Here is an 11,259-nt window from a genome sequence, read left to right on the forward strand (position 1 = left end):
TGCATTCATTTCATAATCTCAAACTTGAAAATAGCTTAACAAAACCTGGAGGGGCTTCTCCTGTGGCCTCCTATCGGGATAACCGCAGAAAGTAATCAGTTGTGGTTTTGATGCACAGAGTTTCCTTTCAAAGGACTACGTCATCAACTAAATTGTCTGTTTAGAATCCTCACTGAGTAGTCAATAGTATTTATATGAAGCCACAATAAAAAAGGCATATCCCCATAAGAATTAGATCTCTGTAAAAAACGTGTGAAAACGAGGTTTCAGTTAAAAAAAACACTTTCCTGTTGCTGACATTTCCTCCTTAGCTCACTACAGTAAATGTTATTTAAGTGTTTACAGAGGTGCAAGGTATAGAGAGAGCTTTATAAAACACATACACCTCCGCTGCACTTTACAGATGAATGGTCCCTATCTTCATAAGACAAACTCTATATGTAGGTATTCTTGCCATCTTATCCACAGGATCCTTTGTGCACGCTCCATGTGTTATGGAAAATGTTAAATCTGGGTCTGGTCAGAGGCTGTACCTGCATAACTTGGCATTCTATACAAATTTAAATAAGGAAGAGTTGTTCAGAAAAGCAACTAATAGCTTTCTTTAGAGCAGGGGTCCTCAAACTCCGGCCCCCCAGATGTTGCTGAACTACAACTCCCATGATTCTCTGGCTATGTAATTCAAAGAATCATGGGAGTTGTAGTTCATCAACATCTGGATGGCCACAGTTTGAGGACCCCTGCTTTAGAGTGACATTCCAGACCGCTAAAGCACTTTAGTTTGCTGAAATGTTTGATGTGCTCTATTTTCATTTTACAAAAAGGACAGATTTTACTTCCTGGTTTGGTTAGCTTGGTGCTGCTAAACTCAAGATGCAGCAATTGACCAGAGCACCTGCATTGTAAAGCTTTCTCATTGAGCTGCAGTGGGAAGTCTGTGATTGCACAGATAGTTTGGGCTGGGGAAATAGAGGAGGGCTTGCAATGCCAGCAGAGATCTGCAGCATTTGCTGGTTTTAGATTTTCTCCCAATGAAAAAAAATGCTTAAGGAAATGCATGCATGTTTTCATTGTGGTATGTCTACTAAACATTTTAAAAAAATAATAATAATAATTTTTATGTGGGCAGTAAAGTGTCCCTTCAAGCTAGATTTGACTTGGGCCCTTACCTCTGATATAACTGTTCTTCTAATATTTTCTCAAACTATAGTTATATACACTTGCTGCTTATAGATTTGCTCTTAAATAAATAGACCATGGATATAGGAGAGGTTGATTATCTTGAAAACACATGCATAAAATTTGCCTTAAAAATGCAACATATCACGACCAATGCTAAATACGGGCTGGCGTCGACTCCCTCCCCTCTCACCCCTCTACTTAGGAACAGAGAGTTCCAACCCGGCATTGCTCCAAGGGACTTTAGAAACATAGAAAGAGTCGGTCTACAGCGGATCCATCAATTATACCGTAACGGGGAGATCATCCAGTTTGAGGACATACAACAAGGCAACCATTTAACCCCAGCAGACTTTTTTGATTTATCCAGATACGGGGTTTTGCTAGAAGACCACATATTAGAGCAGCAGCCCTGAAAAAGCTGACGTTTTTCAAGAAAATATGTTCGGACGAATTGGCACCTAAAGGTATGATCACACTTTTGTATGCTCACCTTAGTACAGAAAATAAAGATTGGGGGGGTTTGACATACACTGAGCAATGGGAAGCGGATCTAGGTGAGGTCTTGGAAGGAATCGAGTGGCAGGAGATATGGGAAGCGAATAAAAATGCTTCCATATGCGTCACACTCCAGGAACAGACTTGGAAGACTATGTTCAGGTGGTATACTACGCCTGTAAAACTATACAAAATGCATAAACTGGATACGGACGACTGCTGGAGAGGCTGCGGATCCCGCGGAACGTACATACACATGTGGTGGGATTGCCCGAAGATATGCAGTTTTTGGAAAGCGGTGGAAGATCTGCTGAAACAAACTTTTGAAAATCACAGTGAGAAGACGCTGGACGTCCATAGGAAAGCACTGAGTAATGCTTTCCTATGGGCGGTTTGAATGCGCGCGCATGCGCATTCAGATCTGACGTCGGCAGGGGGTGGAGAGTTCCCCAGCACAGAGGGAGCCTGGCTCTGGAAAAAGGTAAGTGGCTGAAGGGGTTTAACCCCTTCAGCCCAGCAGGAGGGGGCCCTGAGGGTGGGGGGGACCTAATGACCCTATAGTTCCACTTTAATGGTCCTTTAAATATAAATTACTACAACAATCCTGAGGAACATGTGATCCTCAACAAAAGCGTCAGTCACCCATCATTGCTAAAAATAATCAAGAAAGAATCAAGGAAAGAACATGTAAGTTGCTCAAATCAGAGATCACCTCTGGCCTAATGGAATCCACAGTTTTCTTCTACTGAACTATCTATCTCATTAACATTCTTAGTTTTACAAGAAACATAGGACAGTACAATGCAGTGTCCATAACAGTGTCCATAACAGGTAATAACAGTTAATAAGAAGATAAGAAACCGCTATTTGATCATGACATCTTTCTCAAAACTCTACCTAGTGTCACAGATTACTTCTTAACAGCTACAGTAACAGCTAATGCACCCAGTGATGGTAATGATTGAATAACGACTGTTTCATTGAACATGAACTTTGTATTTTTTTTTTACTTTTTTTATGAAGCAGATAAGTCAAATTATTTATAATGTATGTAATTGCCTATGAGGGTTATTTATCAAAGTGTTCTGTACTAAAGTAGTAAAAGTGGGGCAGTCACCATGGAAACCAGTGGAACCAACAGGCACATTCCACTAGTAACTTTGCCCATTTTACATTTTTGCACCATTCCAACCCTCCCCCCCCCCCCTTATCTTAATAGGTTAAAAGCTTACAAATACATGCAAGTATTGTGAGATGGTTAGCTTTTTACATTGTACCCTATATACTACAGTATATATTTTCTATTTTTTATCTTGACATTTTTTACTTGCCTTTGAACTTGGCTATGATATTATGATACTTTGATGTTGTGTTAGGATAAGTGAAATATATTTTCAAAGGGAATATAATTCATGACTAAATTAAAGTAATATGCCAAGAACCATTACCACTATAGCTCACTGTAGTGGTTATGATGCCAGGAGAGTCCTATCACACCCAAGTGTAGGTAGTCAAGGGTTTGCAAGTTATTTTACTTTTTATCTGGGTATCATGTGCTGCTCCCTGTCTCTCCCTGCAGCAGGAAGCCTTCTTCCTGACCTAGTCCAGTTGTACAGCTTATAGTGTGAGATCAACCATCAGACGTTCTCAGCCAATGAGCTGGTCCTGCACTGCACAGCTTAGTTTAGGTAAGCTCACAGAAGCTCTAACCAGGCTGCAGAGAACGGCTAAATGATCTAACTACTTAAAGTAGGGGTGTTCCAGGGCACTCCTGACACTAAGGCACTCTGTAGTGGTCATAGTGCTTGGAGTGTTCTTTTAAGTATTTGAACTTATATTACATTAGGTGTTGTGTGTATTACAATAGTTTTTTTCAGGTGTACGATCAGTGTTTCATACCAAGTTTGGACTCGTCTATCTCTTGATGTTCCACAATTTCCCAGATCTCATTGTTTTCAAGCAGGTAAGATTTGAGATTGCTTAGCATTTGTTGTATATTCTGCAACATCTCAATACTCGACTGGTTGTGGGCAGATCCCTTGTGCATATTGCAAATAAAAGATTGAACTGTGCCACCAAAATATGATGCAGGGTCTTCTGCAAGTTGCTGTATCCTGTTTCCAAGGTATTTCTCTGGTGAGACAAGTCCAGTGAGAGCAGTACTAACAGCAAGTATGCTATGTCTCACAATGTCACCCAGCCCATGTGAGTGTTTTCTTTTGTAGTTCAAAGAGTGGCAATCTACATCCTCTTCAACACTGCTCATGGAAATAGAGTCCAACTCTGGAAGTGGAGGGAGAAGAAAGCTGTCCGAGGAATTAAGGGATGTTTCTGAGCTTGATTTCTGTAAATTACTCTCTCCTGGTTGCACAACTTCAATCCACGATACTCTGTGTGGGAGAAGAGAAGATCTTTTCTCGCTTGATTTCTGTTGTAAGGACTCCGTTTCCATTTTAACTTGTTCTGATTGCTTATTACCTTGGAATCTCTTGGAACCCAACTTCATTTGTCTACTTGATATCCTCTGTTTCCTCATTTTTGGTACAATGTCAGAATTTCCCTGTGTTTCAGAGGAATCCATGAAGCAGTGCATACCTTGAGTCTCTTCACTTGACCCCAGGTTGCCTTCACTGGGCTTCATTGTCTTATGTTCAGACTCTTCACCTTCACCCAGCCTGACAGTGATGTCCTTCTGCTCTTCTGTATTCTTCTGATAATCTTGTTCAATATCTGAGGAAATATTGGATAGAATGATAAACCAAAGCTCTTTAACTGAATATTTTAATATAAAAAAAATGTAAACTATCGTATAAAGGAAATTGAAACAAGTATTATGGGAAATTAATGGCACTGATAGATTCTCGTAAAATGTATAGTAAACCACAAGCCAAATAGTTGAGAGGTTTATTAATGTCTAATGTTTAAATGTCTTCTAATATCAGATCCACAAGATGACATTTTACCTTAAAACATGCTCATGCGTTGGGAATCTTTTAAATTACCACCTTATTTTCTTACGATTACAAGTAAGGCATGTAAGGCTAGTATAAGGTTTGGGTTAGGGCTAGATTTCTACCTAAGACTGGGTTTCTTTTACACCTATGGAGTGTTAATCTTAGGGCACCGTGAAACAAAAAAGTCCAGCAAACATCTTTAAGTGATTATTTCGCTTTTCTCCCATTGTTAATATGATGGGAGAGAAGTTGGGGAGACAGAAATACTATATTAGTGTATAGTGAATTCCTCAGGCAAAACACCAATAGGAAACGAGCTAAATTAATGGCAGCTTCGGCATTGGGTATCTAGTTTGGCCATTAATTCTAAGTGGGTTACATCCTACATCGTGGAATGTTGCTATGTATCAGAAAGACCATGGGTTCAGTCCAATGGTAAATGTTATGGTCTCTCCCACATACACTGACTTAAGCCCTCTCCCCAAATCTAAATCTATACCTGGCCCTTAGTTTAACCTTGAACCCTTATGTAGTCTATAGATCTTATTGCAACACCAAATCTTTGATTAAATTAAGAGTATTACATAAACCTATATTAACCTGGTGTTAATCTTTCACACCACCGCATTAAAACAATGCCCCCACAGCAGTAACCCAATTTCAAATGTAGTGCATTTAAATAGGATTGTCAAAAAATTACATAATTGGATGTGTTATTTTTCTCTCAGTATTACAAGGGACTCTGTCTCACAAAGAACTTGTTCCAAAACAAGACCCAGGGCTTTTGAGGACACCAGTTGGGGCTCCTGTCCTTGTTAGCTCCTCCCCTCTAGCAATGCCCTTGCCTGTTTCAAAGCCAACCAAGCTTCAATTTGCTCACTAATGTTTCAAAGCAATGCAATATGGACAAATGCAACAAATATATAAATATTCCTGTTCACAAAAGAATCTAACCAGATCTGTCTCCCCAGCTGCTCTCCTGGCATATCAATAATGAGAGTTTCAAGTACTTATGGTATTGCCGGTTACTACCTTGTAGTGTATCTCCCAGTCTATATAAAAAGCCTGTAGTTAGATGTGTTTACAAATAAACCTTTTGCATATTATACTCAGCTTAGGGGGATATTAATAAAATGACACCAACCTTCAGTATCATGGACAATGCCAGAATCCTGGTCATAACACCATGGCGCACTTCTCCTCTTCATGTCCACCTGTCTTCGTGAATACTCTGTGAGCCATGTATCACCATGCTCATGCAAAAACAGGGGGTTAATGACGCAGAGAGCGCCATTTTCTGATGTTACGTGTATAGCACACAGGGGCTGTCCTTGTTTATTCCTTGTTGATAGATCCAGTTTCATTATCTAAAAGGGTTAATTCTGAAGACAGGGCATACAGAGCTTCGGATTTCCTGTAATCACATAAGAATTCATTCAGTGTGATGGTGTTAGCTTACACGAAAATACCATCCTTGCACAAACTTCAAGAGAACAGGAAGTTGCAAACGTGTACATTTCTTGATTATCGTGATGTCAGGATATGTTGCATTTCCACAATGCTTAACCATTTCATCAATTACGTTATTCCCACAAAGAAATGTATGCTTAATTAGGCTTATAACCTAGACAGCAACTTAAACACATTGACGTTTATTTATTATACACAGAATTGCAATAAATCGAAACAGGATTTGCAAGATTTTATATCATATAGCCAATATGAGGCTATATAGTTTGTGTATATACAGTGAGAGGAAAAAGTATTTGATCCCCTGCTGATTTTGAATGTTTGCCCACTGACAAAGAAATGATCAGTCTATAATTTTTGGGTAGGTGCATTTTAACAGTGAGAGACAGAATAAAAATAAAAAAAACCAAGCAAGAAAAATGCATGTCAAAAAAGTTATTGAAATAATTATTTGATCCCCTATCAATAAGCAAGATTTCTACCTCCCAGGTGTGATTAGGAGCACTCTCTTAAAGGGAGTGCTCCTAATCTCAGCTTGTTACTTGTATAAAAGACACCTGTCCACAAAAGCAATCAATCAAATTCCAAACTCCTCTCACTGTAGACTGAATATACAACACGTTTGCCTAAATTTTGCATCTTGGTTTACAAATTAACACAACTTGGTGTTTACAGAATACTACACATTGTAAATGCTTTCCTATGCGACCGGCTGAATGCGCGCGCAGCTCTTGCCGCGCGTGCGCATTCAGCCGACGGGGCGGAGAGGAGGTTGAGAGGAGGAGGAGAGCTCCCCGCCCAGCGCTGGAAAAAGGTAAGTTTTAACCCTTTTCCCCTTTCCAGAGCCGGGCGGGAGGGTGACCCTGAGGGTGGGGGCACCCTCAGGGCACTCTAGTGCCAGGAAAACGAGTATGTTTTCCTGGCACTAGAGTGGTCCTTTAAGTAAATTGTACTGAAGTAGCATTAAACCAAAAGGTAAAGGGTGTTAGCGTAATAATCGAATAACCACCAGGTTAGGTTCCACATTTTTTTGTTTGTTTGTTTGATGTTGTATATAGTCTATCATGTCTGTCTGTTTATTGTGTGAACTGTCATGAAGTCTACGTTTCTTTAAAGTGATTTTCACATTGCAGGACACAATGGCTAAAATGGAAACCTTCTTCAACTCAAGTGTGTGTCTAATCTGTCTGTGTTATCTCACTGCTTGTCCATCTAATCTGTCTGCCTATGTATTTAATTTATTTTTGTCTGATCTGTAATTTCAGTATAACTCTGTGTCTAATCTATCTTAAGACTCTGGAGAAAAGAAAAATCTAAAACGTAGCTCTCAATACATATTTCAATAAAAATGAATACATGGCATCCCATCACACCATCACCAGAGTCCTTGTAGATTTCTAATGACTTTTTCTGCTTGAAATGAAGAAATATTTCTTGCCTGTATACACAGTGGCTTGAGAATAACCTGCCCACCAGTATTTACAGTAAACGGATTTTGTCATACACATCACTGTATTGTCAGACACAGGACTGCTACTCCCAAACTACACCTGATATAATTTGTCCATTGTCTGTCTGTCCATATTGTTTTTGACACCCCCCCCCCTTTATGTTTTGACGGTAACCATTGTTAATTGTGAACGTGTATAGTCAGTACATTTTTCCTCCTTTACACCCTGCCACTTCCTTTTCTGTTTTAGACTTTGAGATCTCTGTTGAGATTTTCTTATTGCTCACGTTTAACAAAAATACATAGGCTTTAACAATCTAAATGATAAATAAATAGGAGATATATATCTCATACATGCAGTTCCCTGTTTCACTTATCTAAATAGATAAGGGAATGCAATTTCCTACTTTTTGTTTTCTTTTTTGTCTCCAATATACATACATATACCGGTATATTGTATTTGCCTGTTTTATGCATGTAATACTATTTAAAGTAGGTATCACTAAATCTGTGGTTTCCACCCCAGTCTTTAACATAAACCAATGGTCCAGAGTTGTTTACAGTGGCATAAATAGGGAATTACACATTTGTGGGCAGAATGGGGGGGAATAAGACACATTGAGGTTCAGAATCGGGGAAATAAGAAACAATCAGATACTTTAAAAGGCTGGTGGGGCAGATTTGGCGAGTGAGAATATAACACATGGAGGGGATGGGGATAAAATGGGGGAGTAAGACACAAGGAAGGGCTAGGGAGTACAATGGGGAAGTAAGACACATGGAGGGGCTGTGGGGAGCAATGGGGAAATAATACACATGAAGGGACTGGGGGTACAGTGGGGAAACAAGACACAGGAAAGGGCTGAGGGTACAATGGGGAAACAAGACACATGGAGGGGCCGGGGGAAGGATGAGACATATGGAGGGGCTGGGGGAATGAGACACATGGGGAAGGCAGGGCAACTTTCGTATCGGGGACCGGTGGTTTCTTGTTACTGGTTGTTTGGTATACCCCACTGAAACAGAAATGGCAAATGTCTTAATCCTGGGCTGCAGTGTGCTTTGAAGATTGGGTTGGAAGTAACTGCACATGGTAATGCCCTACACACTTTTAAAACAATAATGTTTAAATCATACATTTAGGTGTTAGATTAATAAATAGGAATTTTATCCAAGAACACAAACTATGATAATATATTTTCTTGCTCAACATGACCAATCGACACAATCTCAAAACGTCTTCTGTGGGTCTTCTCAAGACGTCTTGATCCTGCACTCTCAACTCCCCCAGTGTTTCAACCCCTTAAGTAATGTCTCTCCTTCCCCCAAATATCACAAACAGTTGGTGTTTCCTGCCAGTATCACTATCTCAGCCCACCATTGCTAGGGTCTCAAAATTTTACAAAAATATAAAATAATAATATTTTTTATACAATAATAAAAAAATATTTTAAATATATATAACTTGAGCTCCTTCCCATTTGCCTACTTTCCTGTTGGATAAAGGAGGATTTTTATGGGTGATATTTGCAAGTTTGTTTACCATACTTCCTTTTTTTCAGCTACCTGTTAATAAATTACGTTACCACTGAGTTAAATTCCCAATCTTTAATATAAATAGCCAGTAGTACATATTTTAAAACTCATATATTAGCTAACCTCTGTTCATTGTCTGACAGCAATGGATTCAATAAGACTAAAGAAAGAAAGTTAAAATGAGGTTACGTGTTCTGAAGTTAAAGGGTGGGTTCTTGTTTTAGGGAAACCTTGGCAGATACCTAGCATAAACATCCAGAATACATTTTAAAATATGAACATAACATAGTTATGCTTTTCATGAGATTATGATGAAGAAGAAAACAATAATGATTATATAGAAAATATTGTAACTGTTAACTCCGCATTATCCCAAATCTATATATCCTTTGAAAGAAAATTGTCTTGTTTTTTTGAAGTTCTACAAAGTGTTAGTACACATCAGTGGTATTACCATTAAAGTGTAAGCTCATCTGCCAATGTCAAGACAAACCTCTTATGCTAACAATTCACCCTGTTGCTCTCAGATTTAAGTCAAAATCTCTAATGAGAAAATTAAGGCGACAGAGTAAAATATTGCCTATTACCTCCTTTCATGATACGTTTTATTACACATAGGACCTTCGATTTGATAGATAGTTTAATCGCTGTGAAGCAAATGTTATATCGCTGCCTGTTATGACATGTATGTTTCAAATACAGTGAAATGTGTAATAAAGTATTATACCCCATACTATAACAAATACCCCATATAATAAATTACTCTTTTACATATTTCTTCAAGCATTGACTGTAATATGCTGTCATGATAAATATGCACAATTATTGCTAATCTTGTTATCCAGTGACTCTTTGCTGCTGGATATATACATATTCTCCAAGTGAACTATGTTTTTGTTTTTCAAACTTTTTTTGTTTTTTAATAAATACATTACATTCTATTTGAGTTCTTTACAAATCACACCTTAATGAATAACCCTGACACCAAAATGTATGTTTCTGCTCACTAAGGATTTGTCAGTGGGAAAAAACAACCTTGGTTTCTACAACATTAAAATAAAATAGAATGTTAGGACTTACTGTTGCTCTGTGCGTTCTCTACTCCTGTGCGTCCAGCAATGGTGATAATACAGTTCACTTTATTTAACAAAAGGGGAACATTGCATGCTGTCATCTCTTTTTAAGCAAGACTTCCTTAGAATTTTTGTCGACAGGAAAGGGTCAATGTAATAATAAGTTTACCTCTCCCCCTCTTTTTCACTCCCAATTTCCTCTTCAACAATACATTTTACAGTCAGCGAGCCTCTCCCTCAATGTAAAGGATATCTGGGTGTGCAATAGTGTAATATTCACGCTGACACACACACTAAAAAAAAATATATGGTTTAAAACACATTTTAATCAATATCAATCTTAATGATTTATACTAATTAAAAAGAGCAATACACGATCAGTCGGGCACATTTGGCTTAAATATCTACAGTAATGTAAAATGAATAATTATAAACCTGAAACAAAGGTGAAAAGATTGCTATCTAGAAAGTAACTTGTCGCATCTTACCTCCACAAAGTAGACGTTCGGCATGAACAAGAGAAGAAACGAAGTAACTCAACGATTTACTGGAACTGACACATGTGTCTTTTGTTTCCTATGTTACAATGTGTGGGGTTGAGGTTTACAAAATACACAAGAGGTTTTTTTTTTTGTTTCTCCTCCTACTACACGATAAGGCCTGCAGTGAAATACTGGTATATGCTTATATATGTGTGTGTGTGTGTGTACATTATAAAAAGTACATTATGCAAAGTGCTACATTGATTTCATTATATTTTTGACTTTTTGTATTTGATGCATTAGACTCTTCAAAATGCCGCACAAATTTCCTCTAGATTCACTTTAAAGAGGAAAAAATATGTAATCATGACATTGTGTTATATAAATTGGTAGAAGTATGATGAATCTGACACAGCAAAAATGGTTTTGTTTAGATTTGTATGTCCATGTAGTGGTTCCAGTTCTTAATATGTTAATTGTGTGTGAAGGTTGCGAACATGCAGTGCTCCATTTATATGTTACCATTAAAGGGTTACGACAAGGACCATGACCACTCTAGAATGCTAGAATTTTTTTCACTCAGAGAGTGTATGTTTTTTGGATGACAGCTGTATAAG

General features: G+C 38.2%; 1 protein-coding gene across 1 annotated transcript in view; it reads right to left on the minus strand.

The window, feature by feature from the left end:
• The window catches only part of LOC134589275 (ras and Rab interactor 3-like), a 28,546-nt gene extending 18,315 nt beyond the window's left edge, over window positions 1-10,231 (minus strand). Inside the window, exons 1-3 of the mRNA XM_063444327.1 lie at window positions 10,168-10,231; window positions 5,776-6,045; window positions 3,577-4,407 (exon numbers count right to left, since the gene is read on the minus strand). Coding sequence (XP_063300397.1) covers window positions 3,577-4,407; window positions 5,776-5,995 — 1,051 coding nt within the window. The 5' untranslated portion in view covers window positions 5,996-6,045; window positions 10,168-10,231. The remainder of the gene's footprint in view (window positions 1-3,576; window positions 4,408-5,775; window positions 6,046-10,167) is intronic.
• Window positions 10,232-11,259: the final 1,028 nt, after the last annotated feature.

Source organism: Pelobates fuscus, chromosome 1, assembly GCF_036172605.1.
Source record: "Pelobates fuscus isolate aPelFus1 chromosome 1, aPelFus1.pri, whole genome shotgun sequence".
NCBI lineage: Eukaryota > Metazoa > Chordata > Amphibia > Anura > Pelobatidae > Pelobates > Pelobates fuscus.